Genomic DNA, 16,795 nt, shown 5'->3' on the forward strand with positions numbered 1-16,795 from the left:
GTGAGGTAATGATAGCCATCAGTCTGGTTTAATGGTGTTAAGGTACCAGTGAGGTAACGATAGCCATCAGTCTGGTTTAATGATGTTAAGGTACCAGTGAGGTAACGATAGCCATCAGTCTGGTTTAATGGTACCAGTGAGGTAATGATAGCCATCAGTCTGGTTTAATGGTGTTAAGGTACCAGTGAGGTAACGATAGCCATCAGTCTGGTTTAATGATGTTAAGGTACCAGTGAGGTAACGATAGCCATCAGTCTGGTTTAATTGCCTTGTTCCTGTTGCTAATTGTTTCTCTCATCATCATGATGTCACCCCAGCCTCCTGCTTCCTCTTACCTACAAAATATTGCGTTAAATATGTATTATAAAAGTTAAGAGTTAATTAAGAGGCGCATGTGCGTACCGATAGGATACATGGGGTGTCAGTACCTCCGTTTTGTACCGACAAACTGTGGTTCTATGTAGAAACCAGACCAACATATCCCCAAGCAGCTGGGAGAGTGTGAGCGATCAGTTATGTACAACAGCGAACCAATCAGTTAGTAAAGTGGTGCGGCGACACAAATCTAACAAGGCATGACTTCCCTCAGAGGAAAAGACGAGGAACAACTTGGAGATGCAAGCGAGAGTAATGAACAGTTAAATACTATCAAGGAAAACATAGCTAAAATGCTCTCAATGCACACCAAAACAAACAAACTGTTAGACTCTGTTATTATAAAAGTAGATTCACTAAAAAGAAAGTAGAAACTATTGTGTGCATGAATGAACAAGACAAGGCATGTGCATGAATGAACAAGACAAGGCATGTGCATGACTGAACAAGACAAGGCATGTGCATGAATGAACAAGACAAGGCATGTGCATGACTGAACAAGACAAGGCATGTGCATGACTGAACAAGACAAGGCATGTGCATGACTGAACAAGACAAGGCATGTGCATGAATGAACAAGACAAGGCATGTGCATGACTGAACAAGACAAGGCATGTGCATGACTGAACAAGACAAGGCATGTGCATGACTGAACAAGACAAGGCATGTGCATGACTGAACAAGACAAGGCATGTGCATGACTGAACAAGACAAGGCATGTGCATGACTGAACAAGACAAGGCATGTGCATGAATGAACAAGACAAGGCATGTGCATGACTGAACAAGACAAGGCATGTGCATGAATGAACAAGACAAGGCTTGTGCATGACTGAACAAGACAAGGCATGTGCATGACTGAACAAGACAAGGCATGTGCATGACTGAACAAGACAAGGCATGTGCATGAATGAACAAGACAAGGCATGTGCATGACTGAACAAGACAAGGCATGTGCATGACTGAACAAGACAAGGCATGTGCATGACTGAACAAGACAAGGCATGTGCATGAATGAACAAGACAAGGCATGTGCATGACTGAACAAGACAAGGCATGTGCATGACTGAACAAGACAAGGCATGTGCATGACTGAACAAGACAAGGCATGTGCATGACTGAACAAGACAAGGCATGTGCATGACTGAACAAGACAAGGCATGTGCATGACTGAACAAGACAAGGCATGTGCATGACTGAACAAGACAAGGCATGTGCATGACTGAACAAGACAAGGCATGTGCATGACTGAACAAGACAAGGCATGTGCATGACTGAACAAGACAAGGCATGTGCATGACTGAACAAGACAAGGCATGTGCATGAATGAACAAGACAAGGCATGTGCATGACTGAACAAGACAAGGCATGTGCATGACTGAACAAGACAAGGCATGTGCATGAATGAACAAGACAAGGCATGTGCATGACTGAACAAGACAAGGCATGTGCATGACTGAACAAGACAAGGCATGTGCATGAATGAACAAGACAAGGCATGTGCATGACTGAACAAGACAAGGCATGTGCATGACTGAACAAGACAAGGCATGTGCATGAATGAACAAGACAAGGCATGTGCATGAATGAACAAGACAACAAAATGTACCTTTTGGAAACAAAGCTGCAAATTTTAGAAGATGAATTGGACCAGCAAGCAAACAGAATGAGATGAAACATGAGAATATTGTCCTTACCGGAAGACGAGCAAGAAGGAGACCTTTCCAGCTACATTGTCAAACTAATGTCAGAGGAACTTGACGTGGGTATATCACCAGAAGATCTGAAACGATGCCATCAGATCGTGGGTGAAACAGAGGAACGCTAAATTCCCACGCGTGGTAATCTTCAAACTGTGGAACTATCAGACCAAAATAAACATGAGTGCACAGGGGAGAAAGGAAATCAAAATCCACGACCGGTCCATTCGATTTGTCCAGGACCTGTCTGCTAAGCTGAGAGAGGGACACAAATAATACATTCCAATCAAACATTCAATGGAGGAAAAAGGAATTAAGTCTCAACTCCGCTTCCCGGCAGTGCTGTGGGTATGGAAGGTAATGCGCAGGATGGAATTCAGAAGTGTCGATGAAGCTCTAATCAAGCTACAAGAAACCTTTCCAGTTTGAAGGAGGAGAGTCCCCTGCTCTGAGAAGAAGACGAGGTAGGAAACCTTTCCAGTTTGAAGGAGGAGAGTCCCCTGCTCTGAGAAGAAGACGAGGTAGGAAACCTTTCCAGTTTGAAGGAGGAGAGTCCCCTGCTCTGAGAAGAAGACGAGGTAGGAAACCTTTCCAGTTTGAAGGAGGAGAGTCCCCTGCTCTGAGAAGAAGACGAGGTAGGAAACCTTTCCAGTTTGAAGGAGGAGAGTCCCCTGCTCTGAGAAGAAGACGAGGTAGGAAACCTTTCCAGTTTGAAGGAGGAGAGTCCCCTGCTCTGAGAAGAAGACGAGGTAGGAAACCTTTCCAGTTTGAAGGAGGAGAGACCCCTGCTCTGAGAAGAAGACGAAGTAGGAAACCTTTCCAGTTTGAAGGAAGAGAGTCCCCTGCTTTGAGAAGAGGATGAATTTGAAAAACATTATGTGCGCACTACAGTTATGGCCAAATGTTTTGAAAATGACACAAATATGAATTTTCACACAGTCTGCTGCCTCAGTTTGTATGATGGCAATTTGCATATACTCCAGAATGTTACTCCAGAAAGTCCCTCTTTGCCATGCAAATGAACTAAATCCCCAAAAACATTTCCACTGCATTTTAGCCCTGCCACAATAGGACCAGCTGACATCATGTCAATGATTCTCTCGTTAACACAGGTGTGAGTGTTGACGAGGACTAGGCTGGAGATCACTCTGTCATGCTGATTGAGTTCGAACAACACTGGAAGCTTCAAAAGGAGGGTGGTACTTGGAATCATTGTTCTTCCTCTGTCAACAATGGTTACCTGCAAGGAAACACGTCCCATCATCATTGCTTTGCAAAAAAAGGCCTTCACAGGCAAGGATATTGCCGCCAGTAAGATTGCACCTAAATCAACCATTTATCGGATCATCAAGAACTTCAAGGAGAGTGGTTCAATTGTTGTGATGAAGGCTTCAGGGCGCCCAAGAAAGTCCAGCAAGCGCCAGGACCGTCCCCTAAAGTTGATTCAGCTGCGGGATCGGGGCACCACCAGTACAGAGCTTGCTCAGGAATGGCAGCAGGCAGGTGTGAGTGCATCTGCGCGCACAGTGAGGCGAAGACTTTTGGAGGATGGCCTGGTGTCAAGAAGGGCAGCAAAGAAGCCACTTCTCTCCAGGAAAACATCAAGGACAGACTGATATTCTGCAAAAGGTACAGGGATTGGACTGCTGAGGACTGGGGTAAAGTCATTTTCTCTGATGACCGGAGAACTTGACCGGAGAAGACAAGGTGAGCGCTACCATCAGTTCTGTGTCATGCCAACAGTAAAGCATCCTGGGACCATTCATGTGTGGGGTTGCTTCTCAGCCAAGGGAGTGGGCTCACTCACAATTTTGCCTATGGACACAGCCATGAATAAAGAAAGGTTTCAACACATCCTTCGAGAGCAACTTCTCCCAACCATCCAAGAACAGTTTGGTGACCAACAATGCCTTTTCCAGCATGTTGTAGCACCTTGCCATAAGGCAAAAGAGATAACTAAGTGATTCGTGGAATAAAACATAGATATTTTGGGTCCATGGCCAGGAAACTCCCCAGACCTTAATCCCATTGAGAACTTGTGTTCAACCCTCAAGAGGCAGGTGGACAAACAAAAACACACAGATTCTGACAAACTCCAAGCATTGATTATGCAAGAATGGGCTGCCATCAGTCAGGATGTGGCCCAGAAGTTAATTGACAGCATGCCAGGGCGGATTGCAGAGGTCTTGAAAGAGAAGGGTCAAAACTACAAATATTGACTCTTTGCATCAACTTCATGTAATTGTCAATAAAAGCCTTTGACACTTACTGTTTGTAATTATACTTCAGTTTCCCATAGTAACATCTGACCAAAATATCGAAAGACACTGAGGCAGCAAACTTTGTGGAAAATAATATTTGTGTCATTCTCAAAACTTTTGGCCTCGACTGTAGGCTACATACAGTGATGGGTTAAGACCGGTTTGTAGGCTCCATACAGTGATGGGTTAAGACCGGTTTATAGGCTACATACAGTGATGGCTAAGACCGGTTTGTAGGCTCCATACAGTGATGCTTAAGACCGGTTTATAGGCTACATACAGTGATGGTTAAGACCGGTTTGTAGGCTCCATACAGTGATGCCTAAGACCGGTTTATAGGCTACATACAGTGATGGCTAAGACCGGTTTATAGGCTACATACAGTGATGGCTAAGACCGGTTTATAGGCTACATACAGTGATGGCTAAGACCGGTTTATAGGCTACATACAGTGATGGCTAAGACCGGTTTATAGGCTACATACAGTGATGGCTAAGACCGGTTTATAGGCTACATACAGTGATGGCTAAGACCGGTTTATAGGCTACATACAATGATGGCTAAGACCGGTTTATAGGCTACATACAGTGATGGCTAAGACCGGTTTATAGGCTACATACAGTGATGGCTAAGACCGGTTTATAGGCTACATACAGTGATGGCTAAGACCGGTTTATAGGCTACATACAGTGATGGGTTAAGACCGGTTTATAGGCTACATACAGTGATGGGTTAAGACCGGTTTATAGGCTACATACAGTGATGGGTTAAGACCGGTTTATAGGCTCCATACAGTGATGCCTAAGACCGGTTTATAGGCTACATACAGTGATTCCTAAAAAACAGTTTATAAGCTACATACAGTGATGCCTAAGACCGGTTTATAGGCTAGATACAGTGATGGCTAAGACCGGTTTATAGGCTAGATACAGTGATTCCTAAAACCAGTTTATAGGCTACATACAGTGATGGCTAAGACCGGTTTATAGGCTACATACAGTGTTGGTTAAGACCGGTTTATCGTAAGTTGACACAATATCCTTTCCCCTCCCCCAATACAATCTATACTCTACTTTCCCCAAGTCTACTGTTCTTCTCTTTGGCGTAACGATAGAAGTAGCCGATGCCAATTGGCTACATGGACACTGAAAAGACAATTCAAAGGGGGAAATAATAGCATGTATGTCAACTGTTCTATGGATGGGAGTGTGTATGGGTGGGAGCGTATATGGATGGGAGCGTATATGGATGGGAGCGTATATGGGTGGGAGCGTATATGGGTGGGAGCGTGTATGGGTGGGAGCGTGTATGGGTGGGAGCGTGTATGGGTGGGAGCGTATATGGATGGGAGCGTATATGGGTGGGAGCGTGTATGGGTGGGAGCGTGTATGGATGGGAGCGTGTATGGATGGGAGCGTGTATGAATGCTTAAGCTTAGCTCCAGTGGGCAAGGATGGGAGGTTGGTACATGCTTGTTTCCCGTGGGTAAGGGTGGGCAGGGATGGGAGGTTGGTACATGCTTGTTTCCCGTGGGTAAGGGTGGGCAGGGATGGGAGGTTGGGACAAGCTTGGCTGGGGTGGGTAAGGGTGGGCAAGGATGGGAGGTTGGAACAAGCTTGGCTCGGGTAGGTAAGGGTGGGCAAGGATGGGAGGTTGGAACAAGCTTGACTCCCATCGGTAAGGGTGGGCAAGGATGGGAGGTTGGGACAAGCTTGGCTGCGGTGGGTAAGGGTGGGCAAGGATGGGAGGTTGGAACAAGCTTGTTTGCCGTGGGTAAGGGTGGGCAGGGATGGGAGGTTGGGACAAGCTTGGCTCCGGTGGGCAAGGGTGGGAGGTTGGGACAAGCTTGGCTGGGGTTGGTAAGGGTGGGCAAGGATGGGAGGTTGGAACAAGCTTGACTCCCATGGGTAAGGGTGGGCAAGGATGGGAGGTTGGGACAAGCTTGGCTGGGGTGGGTAAGGGTGGGAGGTTGGGACAAGCTTGTTTCCTGTGGGTAAGGGTGGGCAAGGATGGGAGGTTGGAACAAGCTTGACTCCCATGGGTAAGGGTGGGCAAGGATGGGAGGTTGGGACAAGCTTGGCTGGGGTGGGTAAGGATGGGAGGTTGGGACAAGCTTGGCTGGGGTGGGTAAGGGTGGGCAAGGATGGGAGGTTGGGACAAGCTTGGCTGGGGTGGGTAAGGGTGGGCAAGGATGGGAGGTTGGGACAAGCTTGGCTGGGGTGGGTAAGGGTGGGCAGGGATGGGACAAGCTTGGCTGGGGTTGGTAAGGGTAGGCAAGGATTGGAGGTTGGTACATGCTTGGCTCCAGTGGGCAAGGATGGGAGGTTGGTACAAGCTTGTTTCCCGTGGCTAAGGGTGGGCAGGGATGGGAGGTTGGGACAAGCTTGGCTGGGGTTGGTAAGGGTAGGCAAGGATGGGAGGCGCCGACAGAGATGGCCGCCTCGCTTCGCGTTCCTAGGAAACTATGCAGTTTTTTGTTTTTTTACGTGTTATTTCTTACATTAGTACCCCAGGTCATCTTAGGTTTCATTACATACAGTCGAGAAGAAGTCGAGAAGAACTACTGAATATAAGATCAGCGTCAACTCACCATCAGTACGACCAAGAATATGTTTTTCGCGACGCGGACCCTGTGTTCTGCCTTACAAACAGGACAACGGAGTGGATCCTATACAGCGACCCAAAAAAACGTCTCCGAAAGAGAGGGAAACGAGGCGGTCTTCTGGTCAGACTCCGGAGACGGGCACACCGTGCACCATTCCCTAGCATTCTTCTTGCCAATGTCCAGTCTCTTGGCAACAAGGTTGATGAAATCCGAGCAAGGGTAGCATTCCAGAGGGACATCAGAGACTGTAACGTCCTTTGCTTCACTGAAACATGGCTCACTGGAGAGAGACTATCCAAAGCGGTGCAATCAACGGGTTTCTCCACGCATCGCGCTGACAGAAACAAACATTCTGGTAAGAAGAGGGGCGGGGGCGTATGCCTCATGGCCAACGTGACATGGTGTGATGAAAGAAACATACAGGAACTCAAATCCTTCTGTTCACCTGATTTAGAATTCCTCACAATCAAATGTAGACCGCATTATCTACCAAGAGAATTCTCTTCGATTATAATCACAGCCGTATATATCCCCCCCCAAGCAGACACATCGATGGCTCTGAACAAACTTTATTTAACTCTCTGCAAACTGGAAACGATTTATCCGGAGGCTGCATTCATTGTAGCTGGGGATTTTACAAGGCTAATCTGAAAACAAGACTCCCTAAATTTTATCAGCATATCGATTGCGCAACCAGGGGTGGAAAGACCTTGGATCATTGTTACTCTAACTTCCGCGACGCATATAAGGCCCTGCCCCGCCCCCCTTTCGGAAAAGCTGACCACGACTCCATTTTGTTGATCCCTGCCTACAGACAGAAACTAAAACAAGAGGCTCCCACGCTGAGGTCTGGCCAACGCTGGTCCGACCAAGCTGACTCCACACTCCAAGACTGCTTCCATCACGTGGACTGGGAGATGTTTCGTATTGCGTCAGATAACAGCATTGACGAATACACTGATTCGGTGTGCGAGTTCATTAGAACGTGCGTTGAAGATGTCGTTCCCATAGCAACGATTAAAACATTCCCTAACCAGAAACCGTGGATTGATGGCAGCATTCGTGTGAAACTGAAAGCGCGAACCACTGCTTTTAATCAGGGCAAGGTGTCTGGTAACATGACCGAATACAAACAGTGCAGCTATTCCCTCCGCAAGGCTATCAAACAAGCTAAGCGCCACTACAGAGACAAAGTAGAATCTCAATTCAACGGCTCAGACACAAGAGGCATGTGGCAGGGTCTACAGTCAATCACGGACTACAGGAAGAAATCCAGCCCAGTCACGGACCAGGATGTCTTGCTCCCAGGCAGACTAAATAACTTTTTTGCCCGCTTTGAGGACAATACAGTGCCAATGACACGGCCTGCAACGAAAACATGCGGTCTCTCCTTCACTGCAGCCGAGGTGAGTAAGACATTTAAACGTGTTAACCCTCGCAGGGCTGCAGGCCCAGACGGCATCCCCAGCCGCGCCGGTGTGTTTACGGACATATTCAATCAATCCCTATACCAGTCTGCTGTTCCCACATGCTTCAAGAGGGCCACCATTGTTCCTGTTCCCAAGAAAGCTAAGGTAACTGAGCTAAACGACTACCGCCCCGTAGCACTCACATCCGTCATCATGAAGTGCTTTGAGAGACTAGTCAAGGACCATATCACCTCCACCCTACCTGACACCCTAGACCCACTCCAATTTGCTTACCGCCCAAATAGGTCCACAGACGATGCAATCTCAACCACACTGCACACTGCCCTAACCCATCTAGACAAGAGGAATACCCATGTGAGAATGCTGTTCATCGACTACAGCTCGGCATCCAACACCATAGTACCCTCCAAGCTCGTCATCAAGCTCGAGACCCTGGGTCTCGACCCCGCCCTGTGCAACTGGGTACTGGACTTCCTGACGGGCCGCCCCCAGGTGGTGAGGGTAGGCAACAACATCTCCTCCCCGCTGATCCTCAACACTGGGGCCCCACAAGGGTGCGTTCTGAGCCCTCTCCTGTACTCCCTGTTCACCCACGACTGCGTGGCCACGCACGCCTCCAACTCAATCATCAAGTTTGCGGACGACACAACAGTGGTAGGCTTGATTACCAACAACGACGAGACGGCCTACAGGGAGGAGGTGAGGGCCCTCGGAGTGTGGTGTCAGGAAAATAACCTCACACTCAACGTCAACAAAACTAAGGAGATGATTGTGGACTTCAGGAAACAGCAGAGGGAACACCCCCCTATCCACATCGATGGAACAGTAGTGGAGAGGGTAGCAAGTTTTAAGTTCCTCGGCATACACATCACAGACAAACTGAATTGGTCCACTCACACAGACAGCATCGTGAAGAAGGCGCAGCAGCGCCTCTTCAACCTTAGGAGGCTGAAGAAATTCGGCTTGTCACCAAAAGCACTCACAAACTTCTACAGATGCACAATCGAGAGCATCCTGGCGGGCTGTATCACCGCCTGGTATGGCAACTGCACCGCCCTCAACTGTAAGGCTCTCCAGAGGGTAGTGAGGTCTGCACAACGCATCACCGGGGGCAAACTACCTGCCCTCCAGGACACCTACACCACCCGATGTCACAGGAAGGCCATAAAGATCATCAAGGACATCAACCACCCGAGCCACTGCCTGTTCACCCCGCTATCATCCAGAAGGCGAGGTCAGTACAGGTGCATCAAAGCTGGGACCGAGAGACTGAAAAACAGCTTCTATCTCAAGGCCATCAGACTGTTAAACAGCCACCACTAACACTGAGTGGCTGCTGCCAACACACTGACACTGACTCAACTCCAGCCACTTTAATAATGGGAATTGATGGGAAATGATGTAAATATATCACTAGCCACTTTAAACAATGCTACCTTATATAATGTTACTTACCCTACATTATTCATCTCATATGCATACGTATATACTGTACTCTATATCATCGACTGTATCCTTATGTAATACATGTATCACTAGCCACTTTAAACTATGCCACTTTGTTTACATACTCATCTCATTTGTACATACTGTACTCGATACCATCTACTGTATCTTGCCTATGCTGCTCTGTACCATCACTCATTCATATATCCTTATGTACATATTCTTTATCCCCTTACACTGTGTACAAGACAGTAGTTTTGGAATTGTTAGTTAGATTACTTGTTATTACTGCATTGTCAGAACTAGAAGCACAAGCATTTCGCTACACTCGCATTAACATCTGCTAACCATGTGTATGTGACAAATAAAATTGTATTTGATTTGATTTGAACAAGCTTGACTTAGGTGGGCAAGGATGGGAGGTTGGGACAAGCTTGACTTAGGTGGGCAAGGATGGGAGGTTGGTACATGCTTGGCTCCAGTGGGCAAGGATGGGAGGTTGGGACAAGCTTAGCTCCAGTGGGCAAGGATGGGAGGTTGGTACATGCTTGTTTCCCGTGGGCAAGGATGGGAGGTTGGTACAAGCTTGTTTCCCGTGGGTAAGGGTGGGCAGGGATGGGAGTTTGGGACAAGCTTGGCTCCGGTGGGCAAGGGTGGGAGGGTTGGGACAAGCTTGGCTGGGGTGGGTAAGGATGGGAGGTTGGGACAAGCTTGGCTCCGGTGGGCAAGGATGGGAGGTTGGGACAAGCTTGTTTCCCGTGGGTAAGGGTGGGCAAGAATGGGAGGTTGGGACAATCTTGTTTCCCGTGGGTAAGGGTGGGCAAGGATGGGAGGTTGGGACAAGCTTGGCTGGGGTGGGTAAGGATGGGAGGTTCGGACAAGCTTGGCTGGGGTGGGTAAGGGTGGGCAGGGATAGGAGGTTGGGACAAGCTTGGCTCCGGTGGGTAAGGATGGGAGATTGGGACATGCTTGGCTGGGGTGGGTAAGGGTGGGCAAGGATGGGAGATTGGGACAAGCTTGGCTGGGCTGGGGTTAGTTAAGGGGGGAAAAAAACTGGGAGGGGAGGTGGAGAGGGATGGTTTTGGCTTGGAGGATATAAAGCTGCAATATGTAACGTTATGGGCGACCCAACAAAATTAACATAGAAATGTGAGTTATAGATCTGTCATTCTCATTGAAAGTGAGCCTAAGAAGCGTATATCTGTTCTATGTGCTCTATTTCTATGCTCCCCGTTTAGTTTTTGTGGCTTTTACTGTATGTTTTGTACACCAGCTTCAAACAGCTGACAATACAAATACATTGTTTACGGTCAAGATATTTCACAGCGGTTACGATGGTACAATGATTCTCTCCACAATGACAGCTTGTTTTGTAACAAACTGAAATTAGGCGAACTAGTAGAATTTTAGCAACCAGGAAATGGCGGAGCAATTTCTGCATTTTGCACCTTTAACTATACTAGAATGTAATTGTATTTATTTTTGTGATTTGCAAACCTGCTGTAAAATGAATCAGAGTTCTGGCCAGATTAGGAGAGGATGATGAGTCATTATAGTTTGTCATTATACTGTAGCTAAGATTTTAATGGTGGTTATTGGTGAGAGGGGCTCTATCCGAGGTGTTAGGCAGGGTGACTTCTGACCTCCCTGTCCAACAGGGATGACCCGGTATAGATACCCATTTTCAAAGCCATAGTTGATGCGTCCACTTCTTTCCCCTCCACCCTGGACTTCCTCCATTATGGTCTGCAGCTCAGGATCGTACTGCTGAGCTGAAGCTTTGTCAGACCAGTCCACGGGGAGTGAGCATTTGTGACTGTTGGATGGTTGAACACCCAGGCCAGGGCTTAATGTTCAGTAACGACCTTGAATGTCCTCCCTTCAAGGAAAGACAGCCTCTTTTCCACCGCCCAAATGAGTTGCTAGGCACTCTCGCTCAGAGACAGAGTAATTCTTCTCAGCAGAGTTCAGCAATCTTGATCCAGAGGCAATAACTCACTCACCGCCATCAATCGCTTGTTTCAAAACAGCACCAAGCCCGATGTCACTGGAATCTGTTTGTACTTTACAGGCCAGGTAGAAGAGCCCTGATGCTTTGGTCTCCTTCAAGTCCTCTTCTGGGATTCTGATGCCCAAGACACATCATTCTTCTTCAGAGTATTGAGGGGAGCAGAGTGGTCTGCGTAGTGAGGGATGAAACAATGATACCATCCTGTCATACCTAGAAACCACGCCCTTGACCGACTGAGGTGTTGGACAACACTGGACAGCCTCAACCTTCTTCTTTTTTTTTTTACCTGGGTCACGATGCCCTCAGTGGACACCACATGGCCTAAGAAGGAAATGTTCCTCTGGTTACACTTCTTCAGGTTCACGCTCGGCTTTGTGCAACCTGCTGAACACAGCTGTCAGGTTTTCCAGGTGTTGTTGCTCTGAGCGGGACTACAACACAATGTCATCAATGCACACAAAGCAACACTTCCCCTTCACATCTTCAAGGGCTATTCCCCATGAGCCTTAGGAACCAGAATTTTCGAACCGAAGGGAAGAATGAGGAACTCAGATAAGGCCTCTGGAGTAATACATGGTGTCTTCAGGACGCTGGCAGTATCCACTCTTGAGGTTGATTGTGCTGAATACTGTTGTAAAGACTCTAGTATTTCCTCAATTTGGGGTCTTTGCATTGAAGCCTCTGTAATCAATGCAAAACCTTGTTCCTCCATCCTTTTTCTTCACAAGCACTACAGTTGAGAAACCCAAGGGGGATGTAGATCGTCTGACCTTGCCGTTACTCAACGTGTCTTTGACCTGTCTATGAACTCCTACTTTGGCAAACATACTCAGGAAGCGTTCTTCTTTATGAGGACCTCATCAGTTGTTATGATGCAGTGACATGCAGGAGTAGTACGTCCAACAGAATTTGAGCAAACAGTGGACAACTCATGCAACATGCTGTCAAGCTGCGCACAAAGCTGTGGACTGGTGTCTTATGCACGATGGCGCACGCGGGCAGCCGGTTTGGGTTCCGTGTTACGCTATCGTGCATAAATGTATTTTACCCCTCTACACCAAACGCGATCACGACACGCAGGTTAAAATATCAAAACAAACTCTGAACCAATTACATTAATTTGGTGACAGGTTGAAAATCCTTAAACACGTATTAGCTCATAATATTAGCTTGCACCTGCTAGCTAACGTTAATTTGTCCTATTTAGCTAGCTTGCTGTTGCTAGCTAATTTGTCCTGGGATATAAACATTGATAGGTCTTAAACAAAGCAAATATGGGTAGGTCTTATCCAAAGGAAATATGGATAGGTCTTAAACAAAGCAAATATGGGTAGGTCTTATCCAAAGGAAATATGGAAGGTCTTATCCAAAGGAAATATGGATAGGTCTTAAACAAAGGATATATGGATAGGTCTTATCCAAAGGAAATATGGGTATGTCTTATCCAAAGGAAATATGGGTAGGTCTTATCCAAAGGAAATATGGATCGGTCTTATCCAAAGGAAATCCATGAAGCCAAAGACCGCAAAAAGAATCAACAGGCCGTGGAAATAGCCTTCCAAAACGTTGTTCTCTCCTGGTGTCAGACACAGGAAGGAAAACAGGCCGTTGAAATAGCCTTCCAAAACGTTGTTCTCTCCTGGTGTCAGACACAGGAAGGTAAACCTCTTTTTAGTAATGCTCCAACTCAAGTCTCACCTGTCCAGCATCAAAGAAAACTAGGCTTTCCAACTAACATATGTTTTATTTTCCCACCTCTCTCCTGTCAAAATGCCCCTCCTTAGACTTGGACACACCCACTTCCTATAGCCACTCAAACCAGGAAGTGACAATGTCTAGGGACTGACCAGGGCGTTGGACCATTGTTAATACACACAGGAAACTGTTGAACGTGAAAAACCCAGCAGCACTACTACCATAACCCCCTCAAAGACACAAATCTTTTGTCTTGCCCATTCACCCTCTGAATGACACAGATACAATCCATGTGTCAAGGTTTAGTAACCTTTAACCTGACTCCTCCCCTTCATCTACACTGATTGAAGTGGATTTAACAGGTGACATCAATAAGGGATCATAGCTTTCACCTGGTCAGTCTGTCAGGGAAAGCGCAGGTGTTCCTAATGTTTTGTACACTCAGTGTATAATGATTTGATATTGTCTATACAGGAGACAGTCATCTGGGAGGTGGGTTGGAGGCCAACAGCAGCACGGAGTCCTTTGAGCTGGTCACAGAGGACAACAATGGAGGAAAGCAAGCGGCAGAAGGTATAGTACAGTCTACTCAAACTAGGGGGCGATCTGAAATAGCACCCTATTCCCTATGTAGTGCACTACTTTTTGGAGAAGGAGAAGGAAAGCAAGCAGCAGAAGGGACATGACAGTAGGGGTGTTTCTCAAAATGCGCGCTACTGTTCTCCGAGCACGCGAAGTGGAGCACCGGAGGGTTGGAGTGTGTTACACAGATGCGTACTCCGTTTGTACATATTTTGAAGCATCAATGAAAAGCTTCAACGGAAAGTATGCACAGAAATATGGCACAACCATGTAAAAAAAACGATGCAAAATGTATTGAAATCAAAATGTCCGCCATTATTTGGGCTGAAGCAACTCCAACTTTCAGATTTTTCCCTTTCACATCACGTATGTTGCCTGACTTCAATATTGTAACATGATACGTTAATAAATACAGGCTGTGTAGGTTTAGTGAATGGAGAGGTCCAGTGTGAGGTTATACAGTAGAGGGAGTGCTGCTCAGCGTGAGGTAATACAGTAGGGGGAGTGCTGCTCAGCGTGAGGTAATACAGTAGCGGTAGTGCTGCTCAGCATGAGGTAATACAGTAGGGGGAGTGGGAGGTAATACAGTAGGGGGAGTGCTGCTCAGCGTGAGTTAATACAGTAGAGGGAGTGCTGCTCAGCGTGAGATAATACAGTAGGGGGAGGTGCAGCGTGAGGTAATACAGTAGGGGGAGTGCTGCTCAGCGTGAGGTAATACAGTAGGGGGAGTGCTGCTCAGCGTGAGGTAATACAGTAGGGGGAATGCTGCTCAGCGTGAGGTAATACAGTAGGGGGAGTGCTGCTCAGCGTGAGGTAATACAGTTGGGGGAGCAGTTCTCAGCGTGAGGTAATACAGTAGGGGGAGGTACAATGTGAGGTAATACAGTAGGGGGAGTGCTGCTCAGTGTGAGTTAATACAGTAGAGGGAGTGCTGCTCAGCGTGAGGTAATACAGTAGGGGGAGTGCTGCTCAGCGTGAGGTAATACAGTTGGGGGAGCAGTTCTCAGCGTGAGGTAATACAGTAAGGGGAGTGCTGCTCAGCGTGATTTAATACAGTAGGGGGAATGCTGCTCAGCGTGAGGTAATACAGTAGGGGGAATGCTGCTCAGCGTGAGGTAATACAGTAGGGGGAGCAGTTCTCAGCGTGAGGTAATACAGTAGGGGGAGTGCTGCTCGGCGTGATGTAATACAGTAGGGGGAGTCCTGCTCAGCGTGAGGTAACACAGTAGGGGGAGTGCTGCTCAGCGTGAGGTAATACAGTAGGGGGAGAGCTGCTCAGCGTGAGGTAATACAGTAGGGGGAGTGCTGCTCAGCGTGAGGTAATACAGTAGGGGGAGAGCTACTCAGCGTGAGGTAATACAGTAGGGGGAGTGCTGCTCAGCGTGAGGTAATACAGTAGGGGGAGTGCTGCTCAGCGTGAGGTAATACAGTAGGGGGAGGTGCAGCGTGAGGGAATACAGTAGGGGGAGTGCTGCTCAGCGTGAGGTAATACAGTAGGGGGAGGTGCAGCGTGAGGGAATACAGTAGGGGGAGTGCTGCTCAGCGTGAGGTAATACAGTAGGGGGAGGTGCAGCGTGAGGTAATACAGTAGGGGGAGTGCTGCTCAGCGTGAGGCAATACTGTAGGGGGAGTGCTAACCCTAACCCTTTACTATGTTCCAACGTTCATACAACTAGCTTACCACTTAAAATGTAGGTCTAATACATGGCAGTATACCAAATGGCACTCTATTCCCTTACATAGGGCACTACCTTTGACCAGGGCCCCTAGGGGCCTATTCACACCAGTATAGGGTTCCATCTGGGACTCAGGCATTGCCCCATTCTGAGTTGTGTGATAGTGTGGATACCCCATTCTGAGTAGTATGATAGTGTGGATACCCTATTCTGAGTAGTATGATAGTGTGGATACCCTATTCTGAGTAGTTCAATAGTGTGGATACCCCATTCTGAGTAGTTCGATAGTGATAGTGTGGATACCCCATTCTGAGTAGTATGATAGTGTGGATACCCCATTCTGAGTAGTATGATAGTGTGGATACCCCATTCTGAGTAGTATGATAGTAATAGTGTTGATACCCTATTCTGAGTAGTTCGATAGTGATAGTGTGGATACCCCATTCTGAGTAGTATGATAGTGATAGTGTGGATACCCCATTCTGAGTAGTGTGATAGTGTGGATACCATATTCTGAGTAGTATGATAGTGTGGATACCCCATTCTGAGTAGTATGGTAGTGTGGATACCCCATTCTGAGTAGCATGGTAGTGTGGATACCCCATTCTGAGTAGTATGGTAGTGTGGATACCCCATTCTGAGTAGTATGATAGTGATAGTGTGGATACCCCATTCTGAGTAGTATGATAGGTAGATACCCCATTCTGAGTAGTATGATAGGTAGATACCCCATTCTGAGTAGTATGATAGTGTGGATACCCCATTCTGAGTAGTATGATAGTGTGGATACCCCATTCTGAGTAGTATGATAGTGTGGATACCATATTCTGAGTAGTGTGATAGTGTGGATACCATATTCTGAGTAGTATAATAGTGTGGATACCCCATTCTGAGTAGTGTGATAGTGTGGATACCCCATTCTGAGTAGTATGATAGTGTGGATACCCCATTCTGAGTAGTATGATAGTGTGGATACCCTATTCTGAGTAGTATGATAGTGTGGATACCCTATTCT

General features: G+C 47.2%; 1 protein-coding gene across 2 annotated transcripts in view; it reads left to right on the forward strand.

Moving 5' to 3' along the window:
* The window catches only part of LOC139373879 (protein FAM91A1), a 101,588-nt gene that overhangs the window by 74,587 nt on the left and 10,206 nt on the right, over positions 1-16,795 (forward strand). For both annotated transcript variants that reach the window (XM_071114974.1, XM_071114975.1), the window contains one exon: positions 13,997-14,095. In XM_071114974.1, coding sequence (XP_070971075.1) covers positions 13,997-14,095 — 99 coding nt within the window. The remainder of the gene's footprint in view (positions 1-13,996; positions 14,096-16,795) is intronic.

The sequence above is a fragment of the Oncorhynchus clarkii genome, chromosome 18 (assembly GCF_045791955.1).
Source record: "Oncorhynchus clarkii lewisi isolate Uvic-CL-2024 chromosome 18, UVic_Ocla_1.0, whole genome shotgun sequence".
In the NCBI taxonomy this organism is placed as follows: domain Eukaryota; kingdom Metazoa; phylum Chordata; class Actinopteri; order Salmoniformes; family Salmonidae; genus Oncorhynchus; species Oncorhynchus clarkii.